General features: G+C 36.1%; 1 protein-coding gene and 1 long non-coding RNA gene across 2 annotated transcripts; one reads left to right on the forward strand and one right to left on the reverse strand.

Moving 5' to 3' along the window:
• Positions 1 to 3255: 3255 nt before the first annotated feature.
• Positions 3256 to 10105, reverse strand: LOC127422022 (uncharacterized). Its single transcript, XR_007894128.1, has 3 exons — positions 9876 to 10105; positions 4055 to 4170; positions 3256 to 3765 (listed from the first exon to the last, which is right to left on the reverse strand). It is a non-coding gene; the product is annotated as an uncharacterized LOC127422022 (long non-coding RNA).
• A 1231-nt stretch (positions 10106 to 11336) lies between these two features.
• LOC127422020 (uncharacterized protein C11orf87 homolog) lies at positions 11337 to 14774 on the forward strand. Its single transcript, XM_051665335.1, has 2 exons — positions 11337 to 11739; positions 12285 to 14774. The coding sequence occupies exon 2, from the start codon at positions 12424 to 12426 to the stop codon at positions 12871 to 12873; it is 450 nt and encodes a 149-aa protein (XP_051521295.1). The 5' UTR covers positions 11337 to 11739; positions 12285 to 12423; the 3' UTR covers positions 12874 to 14774.
• Positions 14775 to 18104: the final 3330 nt, after the last annotated feature.

The following is an 18104-nucleotide window of genomic DNA, read 5'->3' on the forward strand; positions in this document are numbered from 1 at the left end:
ATGTTGCTAGCATGTATTAGCAATTAGCCAGGCATTGCTAGCATGTTTTAGCATGTTCCTAGCATGTTGCTAGCATGTTCTATCACTTAGCTAGGCATTGCTAGTATGTTTAATCACATGTAAGTTCAAGTCCCAGCTCAAGGACCTTTCCAGACCCCATTCCTCCTCCTCTCCTCTGTTCTTCCTCTTTCCCTCTTAACTTTCATATATATATATATATATATATATATAAATAAATAGAAGAAAATGTATGGCTTCTAACTGGACATAAAGGCAGTTAAAAAACTAATTATATCCAGTATTTCCTGACAGTGAATGCTAAGAACAACAATACTTTAAAATCGTTAGTGACTTATCAAGAAAACCTGTAATTATCTTCTCTTCTGTAGATATTGTTGCAAGATCCACAGGTCTGAATGTCATCCCTTGTAAATTTTAAATATGTTCAGCTGTGGCTCTTGAAATTGGGTTGGTCCAACTCATTTTTAATTGCTGCTGCAACACTCATAATAATTAAGTTGGTAACCAAGTTGGTAACCAACTTAATTAAGTTGGGCCAACTCAATTTTAATAAATAATAATAATAAATAAATAGTTGAAATGATTTAAAAATATGCATTCATAATGCACACAATTATACATTCAGATAATCTTTCTCTTTTTTGATTTTCTAAATACATAATATTTAAGTTGATAACTTAGAAATTAGAGTATATCTAACAACTTATGAATTTTTACTAACATTTTTTTAGTCTAGTTATGACTAATAGTAATGGTGCTTTAGCAAGCATCACTAATTATGTTCACTCGTAATGGTGTTAAACTTGCTTTATTACAGTCAATTTTGCATCCGCCTCCTGGTGCACATGGAAAAAAATAAATTAAAAAAAATCACAGTATTTTGTGTCTTCTTGATAAAATTTTGCCAAGGCCATGTATTTAGTCCATTGGCCTTGCTTAATGCAACATGATCACATTGTAAGTCAGAATGTTGCTTCCGAATGTTCCAGTGCCACATTGGCCACAGTACGCAGTAACTGACAAGTGCCATCTACCATCAGACATTTTTTACATTGGTTCATATGTGTTTATCTTCTCATGTAGTACAACTGGATGCATGCTGCATCAGTCATGTGGGAGAATCGGGTTCTTGTACTGCATTGAAACCAGGAAGTAATCATGTTTGCATAATCACTGATGAGCACGATTCCATTTTCCCTCTAACATACTGTCTACACTGGACACGTCAAACGTTCTAAACTGTTTATTTGTCTTGTTGGCAGGAGTAGCACCAGTGTGTGCAGTGTAAAATTGACGGTGCGTCTTAAGGCACGGTCACACATGCCTTCGCACGGTGAAATTCCAGGGGTGAAGATGCCGTGGGCAGACATTGAGCGTGTGTAAAACCAGCAAAAATAAAATTCTCAAGCAGCCTCTTTTTAATGCTGCACTTTATACTCTGTGAGACTTAAATTAATAAGAAACTCACAGCTAAAATGATATCCTTGTCCATTGTGAATATTCAGTGTAGCTGTGTATGAAGCACCACCCACACAGAAGACATTGCCAAACCAAGCAAATTCCCATTGGTCAACGCAGCGAATTCCCCTATCAAAGTTCAACAAACTTTAACTCCACACAAAATCCAAGAGGGAAAATTCTTCACCACAAAAAGTCCATCACACGAATCATGATTGCATGGATTCCCATTTTGATGACTGTACTTCATGGAATTTCGTCCATAGTTATGTGTGACCGCACCTTTATGCATCCAGTGTAGACAGCATCATTGATTATAATGGGAGTGATTTGCTTTTGATGTGTCGTGCCATGGTGCTCGAGTCTGGTGTGGACAGGGTGTAAGAATACATTTTTACTCCACTGACGGTTAGGTTTTTGCTGCGTTCCATTCAAAGTTGAATGTGGGATATTCCGTCTTGAAATCTCCGATCTCCAACCATAAAGGCATTCTATTGCCCGATGCACTGTCAGGAAAAAAAGTGAATAATTTGTACCTTTAGGGGTACAAATGCACTTTGTACCTTATGAATTTGTACTCAATAAAGCATATTAAAAACTGCCAACATCATGTTTAATCACATTTATTTAATAACATGAAACATTCAATAATTTCACATTTCTCACATTTGTGTTCACAATGTCATAGAATTAACACTTTAAACATCTCAGAATCACAATTTGTCATCAAATACAGTAGTATATATATATATATATATATATATATATATATATATATATATATATATATATATATATATATATATACACACTCTCTTGCTTCAATGTATATTTTAGCCTAAAGGATTTTTCTTGGTGCAAGCTCATGCATAATACTAGTGAAGCCCTCCTTGAAGCACTGGACAGCTGATGAATGGATTCGGTCAATTTCATCACATAACTGAAAAAAATTTATAGTAATGGAAAGTTAATCATTCACATTTACTTGATGTTAAAGTGGTCACATCACTCTTATAGAAATGGTTCATTTAAAAATGAAAATTATGTCCTAACTCACCCTTATGTCACTCCAAGCCTGTATATCTTTTTCTTCTGTGGAACACAAAAGGTGAATGTTTGAAATCTTCATAGTGTTTATTGGCCATAATGTAAGTGGATGGTGACTTAAAAAAAAGCCCAAAAAGAGGGGAAAATACCAATAAACCATAGTAAAATTAATCAGTGCTACTTAAACTATATTCCAAGTTTGTTCATAGGATGCAGTGAGAACCAGTGAGGTTTTCAGTGCTTTATTGTTTTTTTTGTGTGTGTGGATTTTCTCCCCTTTATCTCCCCAATTTGAATGCCCAATTCCCAATGCGCCTCAATCCGAGTGGCGGAGGACGAATCTCAGTTGCCTCCGCTTCTGAGACCATCAATACACGCATCTTATCACGTGGCTCGTTGAGTGTGTTACAGCAGAGACCATGCATGCGGAGGCTTTATGCTAGTCTCCGTGGCATCCATGCACAACTCACCATGTGCCCCACCGAGAGCGAACCACATTATAGCGACCAAGAGGAGGTTACCCCATGTGACTCTACCCTCCCTAGCAACTGGGACAACTTGGTTGCTTAGGAGACCTGGCTGGAGTGAACTCGCAACTCCAGGGGTGGTAGTCAGTGTCTTTACTCGCTGAGCTACCCAGGCCCCCCATGCTTTATTGCTTTAATTTGATAGTAAATAACTTAAATTATGTTCTGTTCATCAAAGTGATCATATCACTACAGAAAAATTGGAATACATTGCACCTTTTATTTCAAATACTTTTTCTGTGGTTATGTCACACCACCAGAAATTCACCTTTTGTGTTACAAAGAAAAAAAAAGGAGTCATGTTGGTTTGAAATTACATTAGGGTGAGTAAAAGACAGAATTTTCCTTTTTGGGCAAACTATTCAACAACTTTTCAGCAATATAAAAATATTAAAATGACCAAAATGCTCCTCTCATTTTCATGCCTCCCTGGTCTTTACAATGTAGTTCTAACCTGCTGTTCCATGTGCTACACTGAAATCAAACATGTATTTTAAGCTGATAATTGACATAAAATTATCTGTGATATTACTTACACTGGAGAGTTTTTATCCACCAGTCATTCCATCTTCTTTCTCCCTTCTCCGCCATGAAAAATTTTGCTGCATCCGGTCTTTAAAAACCAAGGTATCTGGTAGCATCTTGCCATACTGTTCATGCAAAATACTTACATGTCCCTCAAAGGTGCATCCTCATCAATGACAGCAAACTCCTGTTGGAGCCAAATAAAAAGTGCAGAGGAAAATATTTGTTCAATCTTAAATGTACAAGCAATTTTTCCCATCTAAACTTAAATTTTGCAACCACTCAAAGATATTCTGTTACTCTTCAGTTAAAAAGAGTGTTTATGCTATCAGTGACTAGAAGCTATATATATGTATTGTGAAAAGCACTATTCAAATAAAAATGAAGACTTCAAATATATGTCCTTTAAAACATTATTGTGCAATTGGCTATCTAGTGTGTTATACTACAGCAATCCACTCACTGCTGACACAGACCTGTGACAGGCTCTTTGCAGTTTCTTCAGACTGTATGACTGTGCCCAAATTTCACCTTACTCCTCTCCTCCTTGAAAATCAGAGGTACACGCTCCAAGAGATTGGTGCCAAGTATGCTAACAAAAACAGAGAAGCATATACAGTATAAGCATGATCAAGGATTACAGGCAATAAATGTCATAATACTTGGATTTCTTGTGACAATACTGTGGCTGGGGAAGCAAAAGTGTAATAAATCAACAATGTTTTTTAATACTTCGGGCATTAGGAATTAACCCTGGCATCTTTCCAACTGTAATCACGCATATTAAAAATGATATTATTGCTCATGGACGGAAAACAATCAGAGCCGAAACACATTTGCTGTACACCGGCCCAAAGCACCAGCTCTCTGGCGTGGTGAGCGACGTTGAGCGGATTTCTTTCGCACCAGTGCATACATACCAAAAAAAAAAAAAAACTTGATGCTCTAAATACAAACACTAAAATCCAGAGGTCAGATATGGATTATTATTTTTTCACCTGTTGTATGTGACCAGAGAACATGAACTATTTTACTGTATAACATTTTATTTATATAATTTATTATTTAGATTTATGTTTGTTTTGGGTGATTTTCAGTTGCGTGTTTATTGAATTGTTGAGATCACGAATGGAACAATGAAGAGAATTTCATGCACTTGAAGGGTTTGCTTTGGCAGCATTGAACCACCCCATTCCCCACCAGGCAAATCATTTGATCACAGTATTTTGTACCTCTTTTGGGGGAAATGGCACATACATGGACCCTATAATGGACAGAAATGTATTTGTAACTGATCTATCCCTAAAAGGTACATATTAGTACCTTAAGGTGTAACTTTGACCCAGTGAGGGTACAACCACATAAGCTGTACCCTATGTGATCACAAATGGACCTCGACCGTACCCTTTTTTCTGACAGTGTGCTTGGAGGATGACGTATAAACAAACAAAACTGCAATCCTTCCATTAGCTCAGCAGTTGTTTGGTTGTCACCAGAGATGTCTCTGAGCAACCATATTGAGAAATTATGTTGCAGTGCTAGCATTTGTTGTACTGGTGATTGATAAGAAAAAAGCAGTATAATTTACCATATTTTGAACATCTGTCTCTGCAAACATTTGCTAAGCCGGCTTTGTTATCATGTAATGTAGGAACGTTGACTCATTGATGGGAATTATTTTATAAAAGTTCATGTTTATCATTACCTTTGTACATTTCCCTGAGTGCCGACATGTTTGCGTGATGTCATGCCCCCGCATTTCAGCAAAATCAGAGTTGAACATTTCAGCATGAGTTTCCAAATTGGAAGTCCGACTTCAAGTGGCATTCCATCGCACTTTTCCTATAGGAAGTTGGAAATTCCGACTTTCCGAGTTGAATGGAATGCAGCAATAGAGTTGAGGTTTGAGATACAGTAAAATACCCATTCCTCTTTTACTACACGTCCTTTTACATCCTTTACAGCTAAAAATAACTCTCTTTTGGCACCCCTCTGTAGGCATTTCACTGGGAAACTGGAGCTCACGTATGCCTTTTCATTCAAAAACACTTCCCGCTTCAGCCACTTGGGGCAGTGCTTCGGATTTAGATAAACAGAGTTCGTTTGGCTCAAGAAAAGTCAACCTACTGTTTCCGAATTCTGGTTATTAAACTTAGTGAAAGCACAGCAACTGAAATCTACAAAATGTCTGCCTCTTACCCTCCTAAAAAAATTATATGTAGTTATTGTATTAGATAACTGTACTTTAATGATCCCAGAGTGGAAATTAGTATTGATATACTGACTATCTCCATTTACTATAGGTATACTAGTAAAGAACTTTTAGAAGCTGAGGTACATTGCCATTTAAAACACATTTACTGTTAGTTTTATTAGTTCTATAAGTTTTATAAGTGTTTTAAAAACTACAGAAACCAGTATCATGGTGGCCTTGCCCACAACCTGACCACTGATAGGGGCCATCAGAGCCTGAAAGATTTTGAAAGATGAATCGATGGAATGTGCTGAGCGGCTGGAGCGATAATGGAGGTCACTTTGTGCATTTAGTGAGCATAGTACAAATGATGTAGTAATTAATCTCTTAGGGCACTGGGTAGCCAGCCTACGGAATAAATTAGTGGCCCAATTAAAACATGCTGTGTCTTTAGTAGTACATGATGGATGGTCATGTATTAGGTTGCGTTGGGTTTCATTAACAAACTTTAATGTGATGGGTACAACACATTCTTGTATCTCAGTATATTGAATGTGAGGGGCCCCAGGGGCTAATACATTTATTTTACATTAGTAGAATGTTAGAACAAACATTTGATTTAACAACATGCTCGGGAGAATCTGTAGGCCATATTTATCAGATATTGAAAACTTATAACTTAAATTTTTTTCTTAAGTAAAAGTACTACTACTGAAGAAATAATTCAAGAATTCAAATAATTCTGAAATATTATGACTCAAGTAAGAGTAAATAAGTAGTTTGCCAAAAAACTACTCAATTGCGTTACAAGTTACTTTATGAAAATTATATTATATATAGTATATACGGTTCCATTTTTAGAACACAGACATTTTTGTTCTTGAAAAAAATGTATGCTTCCTTTCACCAAGGATGCATTAAATTGATCAAAAGTTATTGTTTTAGAGTGATGAAGGCTATTCCATGCATTACTGTTTTGAAAATAAGAATCTCTAACCAGGATAGAGAGTGAAGTGGATGGCCCAGATGCACAACAAAAAGACAAGTAAATCACAGTCTCTAGTTTGAGAAACAGATACTAAACTAGCAGCTTCTAAATGCCAAAGACCTGCAAGAGGATTATTGGATAAACAGAAAATTTAAAGAATACAACATTTATTTAAATAGAATTAGCCATTTGAAACATTCTAAATCGTCTCTAAATTGCATAATGTGCAAGTATTTCGGCTATTAAGTTAACATACTGTACAAAACTAATATAATGCAATATCAGGGAGGAAGAGGGGGAAATGTATCCTCTATTATACTGCAGCAATTATCCAGATATGGAATGAGATTATTAAGCAAACTATTATCAACCTACATGCCAAATGAATAAAATAAGGCAAAAATAAACATTTTAGTGTTTAGTGAGAGATATGATTGATTCAAACACTAAAAGTGGTTGTTCTGTATATGTATTACTGTATTACAGTTATAATACTAAAGTCTTAATTAACATTATGGTTATTTAACATATTGAGATATTATTATTAAGTAAATAGTAGCATTTGTTTACATTATGTTTTGTGATTTCTCATACCTTCTTTACATAACATCCATCCCTTGTGCACTTTTGGCCTCTAGTGGGTGAGGCTTTTCAGACAGATAAACAGCAGCATAGGACAGGGAAGTACAGTACAGCACTGTGAGCAAGAGTGTTACCCGCTAGGACAGTTTATTTTGAACAAGAGGGGCGAACGGTTATGGAATTTAACGCGGGAGTACAATACCGAACTGATGCGGATTGATAGAAGCGAAGAGCCCATTTGTGCATGCGATGGTGCGAGGAACCGGACAGCGGGAAAAAAAATAATGTTCAGTGAATGTATGTAATTGTAATTATATCAGATATTATTAATAAAACACGTGAACTTGTTGCGTGGGCATTTCCTGCCTCCATATTTTGAATTTCTCTGATATTTTTGTTAATTTTGGTGGCATTTTTGCCACGAGTCCCCGTTATTTCCTGACACTATTGGCATTGTATCTTTCTAAGGTATTTAAAAGTTTGTTTTGACATATTGTAGCAAGTAAACAAGATATCCCCGCATATATGTCAAACTACATTGTGTTAATGTTTGACACAGTTAAAACATTGCCTTCCTTAAAAACAAGTGAAGTTTGATCAGTGGTTAAATGTGTTCAGACTGTTCCCTCATACCTGAATGAACAGCTTACTTTCCAGAATAAAATTAAATATGCAGAAAATCACAGTATTACAGTTCTTGTATAGTGACAGGGCAGAAAGTCTTGAAGAAGCTAGAGAAGAGAGGACGCTGGGGCAGTTTATGCAAGCTGCTGTGCTCATGATGCTGTGCCCTGCGGGCTCCCGTCATGCTGCGCACAGCGCATATTAATTTATAAACAGATTTAGCACTTATTACTTTCTTCTTTCCAAAAATTCTGAAATATTATGTATTTTTTGTATTTTGTAATTGTGGTGAAAAATAACTGTAGCAAAATTGAATGCTTCATTTTAAATCAACTCAAGTAAAAGTACTATCATTTATTTATACTTAAAAAAGTAGAAAAATTTGAAAAATATACTCAAGTACTGTAACAAGAGTAGTTGTAATTCATTACTTTCCACCTCTGCCAGCCACACCACTGAGGCGATTTAGAGGTACATTTAAATATGAGGATGCACAAGACTACATGTAAAACATCAACTAATTTGACATTAAAATGTGTTATCAATGACTTCATGCCTCATTCTTTGAGTAGAATTCACATGTGATCCACAAAAAGAAGCTGTTTAACCACTCGATAATAATTTAAAGTAATATTTGTACAGTGAATAATGTTATTTGTCATGTTTACATTCTGCATTCATGGCGCTAATGCTCTGACAATGCTCTGACAAGCAATATGCAGCCATAATATTCACCAGTTACACTCTGTTATAGTAATTCATGATGACACTGATACTACTGCAAAGATGGGTGTTTTAAAGAGCATTAATGAGCAGAATACAGACAACAGAATGATAATAAGTGGAATATCTTACTTTAGGCAGATGTGTGAATGGCTTTTGGGCAGCTGGCCAATACCTCTGCATGCCGGTGTGTTCATATCAACTGATTAGTAGGTCTTTCAGGGAGTAGGAAAAATTTTTGCATACCTTTCCATGAAAAAATAGCTTTCAGCACCTTTTAAGATTAGATGTTGAGTCTTTTTCAATAAATATCATTCTCATAAAGCAAAGACTGCATTGCTGATTTATTTTCCCTTATCTCTCTTCCCCTATTTCTACTTTGTTATATGAGGAACAGGACTGCACCTTTCTTCAGTGTATTTAGTGCTACCTGGCTAGGCCACATGTATATCAGACTCTGGCTCAGACCGCTATTTTAAAATTTAGGAGCATAATCATTAAATATTGCACCAGTAATCCATTCAAGTATCTGATTATGTACATTATAAAATGTAATGTTATTCAATTACAAGTACTTGGTTTTTTAAGATGATTACATAATCCTGATTACATGTAATCCTTTACTACCAGCACTGCACAATTGTAATTTTTTTTTTTTGTACCAGATGTTTTGAATGTTGGTTGCAAATACTTTGTTTAAAACCCTCTAACATTACAATAATTTTTGTGAATTGTGTCCTCCAGATTAAAAATCCAATACAATCTGATTAAGTGAACATAATAAAACCACACTTTAGTACATTAATGCCTCCTACACACTACATGACTTTCAAAGACGTCGGACTGTGGTATCGTTCATATTACACAACTGTCTGTCTTGTCATGGAAGTCATAGAGTTTTCAAATTACACAAGGAATCGGCGACAGGGGTGAACACATCACAAAACATTTCACTATTGACGAATCCCCGACGAATCTGCCTGGACTCCAAATTACATTTCACAACAGAGTACACGCGAGAAGTGATACGAGATATGAAAACAAATGCATGATCTTATGTTATGCATTTCAGAATATGATGTGTATGTTTTTAATCGCCTTTACATAATGTGTAAATGCATCATATATTTTATTGGTTACAATATGAAAAAGTACCTCCTACTGAAAAATCTACCTATTTGCTTACCTGACTGTCCAAGAGAATTGGCAATTTCTCTCCAACTCTTCTCTTTGCGAGTTCAGAGGAAACATCAGATAGGCAGTGGTGCTCCTGCCAATGTTCCACAAATTTTTCCTCCATTTCTTCGGTCCAATGAGACTTTCTTGATACCGCAGCCATGCTAGTTGATGTTCTGTTGCAGGTACATCAGGACTCCTCCCACTGAAACTTCCAGTTATATTCAGTCAAAACACATTTCACATTGCGTGATTTGGAATCGCAGACAGGTCCAGATATATAACATACTAGATATCTCGCTGACATCGGCGATGCGTTGGCGCTTCTCTCAGATCGTGTCTTTGATAATTCATACATTAATTTGCCTATGATTTTGGGCTTTTGTCAGCAATCTCCACAAAACTGCCAGCGAGTGAAAATCGGGCCTAAAATCGTGTAGTGTAAACTCAGCATAAGGTAGGTCCAATTAAGCAATTAAGGTAGATTTGAACCAAAACGTTAAACCTTGTTCTCAGGACAACGTCAGGTTCAGGGAAGTTGTCACATGTGTTTTCAATGTCATAAGTTTACACAATTTACTAATTAGAATATTTTAATATTGGTTTGATATTTTTGTAAATGAGCTTTCATACCCTATTTTTTGTTGTTTCATGAGTTGTCTGTTTAAATTGAACTGAAAAGCTAATAGTCTATTTAATGGCAGATTCATTTGTGACAACTACACTCACTGAGCACTTTATTAGGAACACCTGTACACCTACTTATTCATGCAATTATCAAATCAGCCAATCGTGTGGCAGCAGTGAAATGCATAAAATCATGCAGATATGGGTCAGGAGCTTCAGTTAATGTTCACATCAACCATCAGAATGGGAAAGAAATTTGATCTCAGTGATTTCGACCGTGGCATGATTGTTGGTGCCAGACAGGCTGGTTTGAATATTTCTGTAATTGCTGATCTCCTGGGATTTTCACACGCAACAGTCTCTAGAGTTTACTCGGAATGGTGCCAAAAAAAAAAAAAACATCTAGTGAGCGGCAGTTCTGCGGATGGAAACGTCTTGTTAATGAGGTCAACAGAGAATGGCCAGACTGGTTCAAGATAACAGAAATGCTACAGTAACTCAGATAACCCCTTTGTACAATTGTAGTGAGCAGAATGTCATCTCAGAATGCACAACACTCAAACCTTGAGGTGGATGGGCTACAACAGCTTATTAGAGTTCCTAATAAAATGCTCAGTGAGTGTATCATTTAAAGTTGTGTGTATATGGAAATGGATGATTTAAACAGCTAAATGAAATGTATTATTAAAAACTACACTCACACCAGTTTATTTTTACCATTTTATTTTAATGTCATTCAATTCAAATTCCTCTTCCTTGATTTCATAAAATAGCAATGGTCCTTAAGAATGAGTAGCTCTAATGGTCAAAATGATTATCCGTGAAAATAAACTGACAACAATATCTGCACATTCACCATCACGTCGGCTTATTAGTCATTACGCTTTCTTTCATTATTGAAAAATTCTGTTGAAAACTCTTCTCCTTTATAAAGATAAGGATATAAAGTTTTCGCATCTCATTCCCGTTAATTGTGCATATAAAGTTCATGAGAAGATGAGGATGCTGCACTCAAAGACAAGGGAGGGGAGATTTGTTGACACCCCCATATATTTGAATAACAAACCTTGGATTGTCATCTAGAGACAATCAAGTCTGAGTGAGGTTGCTGGAGCGCTTGGATTATCAAAGGCGATACGTCATTGCGAACTGAAGCGATTGGCTAGATTCCGCTCCTTTTTCTCCAGAATTTGCAACCACGACCGGTCTTCGCCTCCGGAACAGCGAGATCCCTACAGTAGAGACAGGTAAACTAACGGTTTTAATGTATATCTTAGATTATTAATTTGATTGATTATTCATCTTGAATAATGGCATCTCGACATTGTAAGGCACCGGTATCCTTTGGTGGATAATTTATTGTCTACTTTATTGTTTTCTTAAAACAGTAATTGATGAACTGCCCTGGTTGGAGGATGATCTGAAGGAATGCCGCAGTTGAGAAATTAATACTGAACTAAAATTCCTTTTTGCAATTGTAAGAGAATAGCTTCGCCGAATGGAGGAAAAGCGGAGCGATTTAACGCGACATTATTTGCGCACAAATGCCGCAAACTTCATGAGCAGCGCGCTTTTCTGAGGTTTAGGAATCAGATCGTTTTTTTTTTTTGTTGTTGTTGTTCTAAACCAGTAGGATAGATTGAGTATGCGTCAAAGGTGTGGATTTGAAAGAGTTTTAAGGGGGGGTTTGTGCGATTTTAGCCAACTAAAACTGTAACGTGACTAGAAATGTAATGCGCTAAAACCTGCATACTTTTGTCTAACGCTGGATTCCTCATTGGATGTATTTTAGGTGGACTCCCCTGGGACTTAATTCATTTGAGAGAAATGAACGCAATATAGCGCACACATTCGTCGGGGTGGAAATTTCTATTCGCTTTCATCTCCTCAATTTCTCCCCTGCAATAGAGACACTAACCGAACCGGAATAAATGAGTACCCGGACCTTGGAGAGACTGGCGCTTTCCATTCCACATTGTGCCTTAAACGGAACCGCTGGGACCAACAATGATACATGCTTTGACCGGGTGGATCAGCTGTTCCAGGCGTTCTCATCCACCGCCGTGCTTTTCGTGCTCATCGTGATGATCATTGGGATAATATTAGTCTCCATCATGACCTTCCACTTTCACAAAAGCAAGATGAAAAAGCGCAAGATCCAGAAAGCCCAAGAGGAATACGAACGCGACAACTGCAGTCCTAAAGCGGCCAAAGGCAAGCCGGTGGTCCGACAGTGTAAAATGGTGAGACCCCCCACGGCGGTGCGGAAGAGTGATCCAAACACGGACAGTCTTGGCGTGACACCTGTGATCCCAGAGGACACGACACACACGGGACAAATGAAGGACGATAACTTGTTGGAATCGGTCGCTGTGTCTTGATAACGCAGTTCCAGCCTTTGATGAACACTGTAAATGCAACCTCTGTATTCATATGATATTGCCTACGGAATATATATATATATATATATATATATATATATATATATATATATATATATATATAAATCCTTTGTATAAGCTAGAGAGTTCATAAGTTTTCATTTTAAGCTTCTGAAGGAGCCTGTGGAAGAAATCTATGAACAGTCTTCAAGCTTAACTGCTTTTTGAGGAGAAAAGACTTTTCAAAAATCCTAAAGGAAAGCTAATGGGATTGTTTTCATAATTTGGAGCCAATCCTAATGGAATCAAATAAGAATCCTATAGGAATCAAATAACATTCTCCAGTAGGATTGTATGGAATGCTGATGGAATTTATATCATTATTTGGAACCAATCCTAATAGTTTCAGATAAGAATCCTCTAAGAATCAAATAGCATCCTACAGGAATAGGCAAAAGTCTGGGGAAAAAATGCATTAATCAGTTAATGCAGCAGTATTGAATGTTAATGGAGTTTTATCATAATTTGGAGCAATTCCCAATAGAGTGAAATTATCCTGTAATGAAATTCTACTGGATCATTTGAAATTCTGAAGCTCATTAATCAATTAATCCAGTAGGACTGTACTGAATGCTAATGGGATTTTCAGAATTTGGAGCAAATCCGTATGGAATCAAATAAGAATCCTCTAATCCTCTAATCTAAGACTAGGAATACATTCGGAATATCTTAAATTCTGGAAATAGCATTAATCAGTTAATCCAGAATGTTATTGAATGCTAATGGTATTTCTTTCATAATTTTGTGTCAATTTGAGGAAAATGGGATCAAGCCGGAAATCCTCATTCCTATCCAAGAATCACATAGGATCATAATGGATAGACTTAAAAGCCTTATTTATTTATTGAATGTCTTTTCGTCCAATTTAATCTTACTTTGTTACAATTCTTGTTTGATCCCTAAGTTTGGCTCTTAATTTTGATAGAAATTCCATCCATTCCATTTCCAATCCTTTAGGATTTTTTGACATGGGGATTGTCTTGTCCACTCTTCTTCATATTGTCCAAGAGGAACAATTGTAAACAGGGCTGTTGTTTGATGAATTATGGACCTACTGGCAGAATAGAGTTAGATATTACTGAATTAAATTTTGTAGGATATTGGGATGTAAGGGATATAGTGAAGTTCCTCAAAGTTTAAGTGACTTTAAGGGATAAATCCTGTACAGTCGCTGTCCAGTGCTGCGGTGCTGAAATAAGAACACAAACATTCGTCTTCATCGTGTAGAATCTCAACACAACTCACAATACGTTTTGAGTTTTAACGACTCTTAGGTGTCACTCTTTTAGACAACATTGTGGTTTCTTTTGACAAATAGATTTCCTAACTGGGATATTCTTTTTCATTCATCTTAGTGGCTTTTTGAAGATAGAGGCTCAATTCGTGCCATTCTGGCTCGGCATGAATAGGTTTAGTGTTTTAACCCCTTTATTCCTGAGACTAGTAAAGTGCAATTGCAGCAGCTAGTGGTAGTATAGCCTATATATTTGTTTTGTTTATAGCACTGTATAACCATAGTAAAACGTATGTAACCTAAAGCATTTAGGTTTTGTGTTACAGCTCTGTATTAATGCTTTTCTTTTTGCCTTTTTGCTCTAGATTAATATAACAGCAATGATTAAGTATTATGTTTTAAACTTAGGATACTAAAATAGTGTATCAATAAAGCTACAAATAATAAGATAACATTTTAGAAGTCATTTTATGTATTTCCTTGACGTTGTGTTGAATTGGAAATTGGAGTTATAGGCAGAAATCACGTTATGTAACAGACCAAAATTTTAACTTTTGCTTTTATTTTGTTCAATGCATACAATTTTTAATTACCAATAAAGTGTTGTGCAAATGAGTTCATGTGTCTTCATTTTAATAAACAAATTATAAATAAATAAATGGGTAACACTTTACTGTTCCCTTTGTTAAGGGTTTATAAAGGGGTTAATAAATGACTTATAATTCATTTACAAATGCATTATAAATAATTTATATACGTTTATAACAACATGCAGAAAAAGAGTGTCTTTCAATACCTGCCAAATAGTAAACCATTTTACCTCACATGTACTTATCACCTCAATATCTAATTAAAATTATTCAATATTAGTAACCCATAAAAATCTACTTTAATGTAAAGTGTACACATATGAAGCATTTATGAAGGAGTTGCCAACATTACAAACATTACTTATTTACATAAAGTACATTATGGTTTAATGGTCATCAACCTTTATTATGTGATATATGCTGTGAATGACCAAGAAGATCTGAAATGTGCTTTTGCAGAGAAATTTACGTAACTAGGATTAGGTAAGTTGGGACACCACTCGGGGTAGCACCATTCTTTTAACATCAACGTAACAAGGAATGTTCTTTCCATTTGTTTGGTCAGTTCATGTAAATAAACTGGTTAAAATAAATGATTTCCTTATATTTAGTGATGGGAACTACAATTCATTAAATGAAAATTGTAATTCATGTAAATGAACTAGTTCACATTAATGATTTACTGATTCACTTGAATCCCTGCAGTCTTAGAAGGACATTGCCTCTTTTTTTTAGATAAAAATATTGCAACATAGTCTCATAAAATGAACGTTACTATAACAACATTTTTGCAAACTGAGTTTTACGTAGCGTGTTCTACATTTCGCCGCAGTTTCATGGTGAAATTAGCACTAAAGTCCTACAACAACTGCGTTTTATTCTCTTTCACACAAATCATGAGTTCAATGGCTAATTATGACTTTATAAAGTTTTATTTTTCACTCTATTTCTCACACACTGCTATGTTATGACATCGAAACACTCACATGATAAAAAAAATGATAAATTGTTATGCTTGTATTACAGACCCACCTACATTTACACACTTAATCCAATGTGATTAGCTTTCGTATTAGCTCACCTGATACAGTGTTGGACTTTGGACTCGGAAGACCAAGGCTCAAGTTTAGCCAAGCACGCAAGCTAACAAGTGAGCTGAATGTGTCATAGAAGTGACAAGAAATGACGTGGTTGCTTCAGAAAATGTGCTTTTCATGTTGCATTTGCTTTTAGGACAAAATCGGATTAGGTTTAGGTGTTGGTTTAGGGTAAGGATGTCTGTTTTGTTCATTTGCTTTTAACACACTATTGGTTAGGTAGAAGTTTTAGGTATGGGAAGTACATTTTACTCATTAAACCAACATCTAACATTCACCTTAAAAACCTCTGATTACATCTGATTACGTCAACATTTAACTTGCTTTTGGCACCCCTCGCTGGACATTTCACTTGGAAACTGCAGCCAAAATGTATAATGAAGCAGGTAATTTTGTTTTGCAAAAATGTTGCCACGGTCACATAATTTTTTGAGATCAAGCTGAAATATTTAGTTAATTGCTGCTGTTTATCACATTATTTCAGTTCGGTTACAGTGGCAAGGAAAAGTATGTGAACCCTTTGGAATTAACTGGTTTTCTTTTAAATGGTCATAAAATGTGATCTCATCTTCATCAAAGTCACAAGTATAGACAAACTCAATGTGCTTAAGCTAACAACACACAAACAATTCTAATCTTTCATGTCTTTATTGAATACATCCCATTAAACATTCACAGTGCTGTGTAAAAAGTAAGTAAACCCTTGGATTTAATAACTGGTCGATCCTTCTTTGGCAAAAATAACCACAACCAAGCATTTCCATTAGTTGCGGATTAGATCTGCACAACGTTCACAAGGAATTTAGGACCATTCTTCCTAACAGAACTGCTTCAGCTCAGCCATATTCTTAAGATGTCTGGTGTGAATGGCTCTCTTGAGGTCATTCCACAGCATCTCTATTGGGTTAAGGTCTGGGCTCTGACTGGGCAACTCCAAAAGTTGGATTTTCTTTTTTTTAAAGCTATTCTTTATCGGATTTACTTCGATGTTTAGGGTTATTGTCCTGCTGCATCACCCAACTTCTACTTAGCTTCATCTGATGCATAGCCACTCTGACATTATCCTGTAGGATATCTTGATAAACTTGGGAATACATTTTTCCCTCGATGATGGCAAGCAGTCCAGGCCCCAAAGCAGCAAAGCAGCCCCAAATCATGATGCTCACTCCACCGTACTTCACTGTTGGGATGATGTTTTCAGTTTGGTATGTGGTACCCTTTTTGTGCCATACATAGTGCAAATATTTCAACTGTAGTTTCATCAGTACCTTTTCCCATTAGCGTTGTGGAGTGTCAAGGTGGTCTTTAGCAAACTTCAGGCGTGCAGCAATGTTTTTGTTGGAAAGCAGCTGCTTCCTTCGTGGTGTCCTGCCATGGACACCATTCCTGTTTAATGTTTATGTATAGTATACTCATGAACAGAGATGTTAACCAGTTCCAATGATTCCTTTGAGTGTTTAGCTGTTACTCTAGGGTTCTTTTTTTACCACACTGAACATTCTGCGGTGTGCCCTTTGAGTCATCTTGGCTAGACGGACACTTCTAGGGAGAGTAGCCACAGTACTAAATCGTCTTCATTTATAGACAACTGTGGACAGACGATTACCTAAGCTCTGCCTGATAAATTTGTAGCCCTTTCCAGTATTATGCAAAGCAACAATTCTTGATCATAGGTCTTCTGAGATCTCATTTTTTGCAAGGCATGGTCCACGTCAGCAGATGCTTTTATGAATAGCAAACTCAAAATGTTTGAGTGCTTTATAAAAGTCAAAGTAGCATTAACCCACACCTCCAATCTCATTACATTATTTGGATGCCAGGTTTGCTAACTCCAGACTCTAATTAGCTTTTGTTGACGTCATTAGCCTAGGGGTTCACATCTACACTGTGACTGTTTGAATGATGTATTCAGTATGTACAAGAACAATACAAGTATTTGTGTGTTATTAGTTAAAACAGATTATGTTTTTTCATTATTGTAACTTAGATGAAGATCAAACCTGATTTTAATACAAATTCATACATAAATGCAGGCCATTCCAAAGGGTTCACATACTTTTTTTGCCATTGTATATAAAATAGGGTGTTTTCTAGTTTTATTAGTGAATATAAACATTTATGTTAAATTTAATGCTGTCACCCTATGTTTAACCCTTATGAAAATTAACTATGGTTTTACTATAGTAATATTGTAGTATGACTGTAGTAACCATGTTTTTTGTTGTTAAAAATGAACAAAAGTCCATTATT

Source organism: Myxocyprinus asiaticus, chromosome 31 (genome assembly GCF_019703515.2).
Source record: "Myxocyprinus asiaticus isolate MX2 ecotype Aquarium Trade chromosome 31, UBuf_Myxa_2, whole genome shotgun sequence".
Classification (NCBI taxonomy): domain Eukaryota; kingdom Metazoa; phylum Chordata; class Actinopteri; order Cypriniformes; family Catostomidae; genus Myxocyprinus; species Myxocyprinus asiaticus.

Excerpts from the sequence above, each read along its gene's own strand:
- LOC127422020 (XM_051665335.1), top strand. The coding sequence starts at position 12,424 with ATGAGTACCCGGACCTTGGAGAGACTGGCGCTTTCCATTCCACATTGT.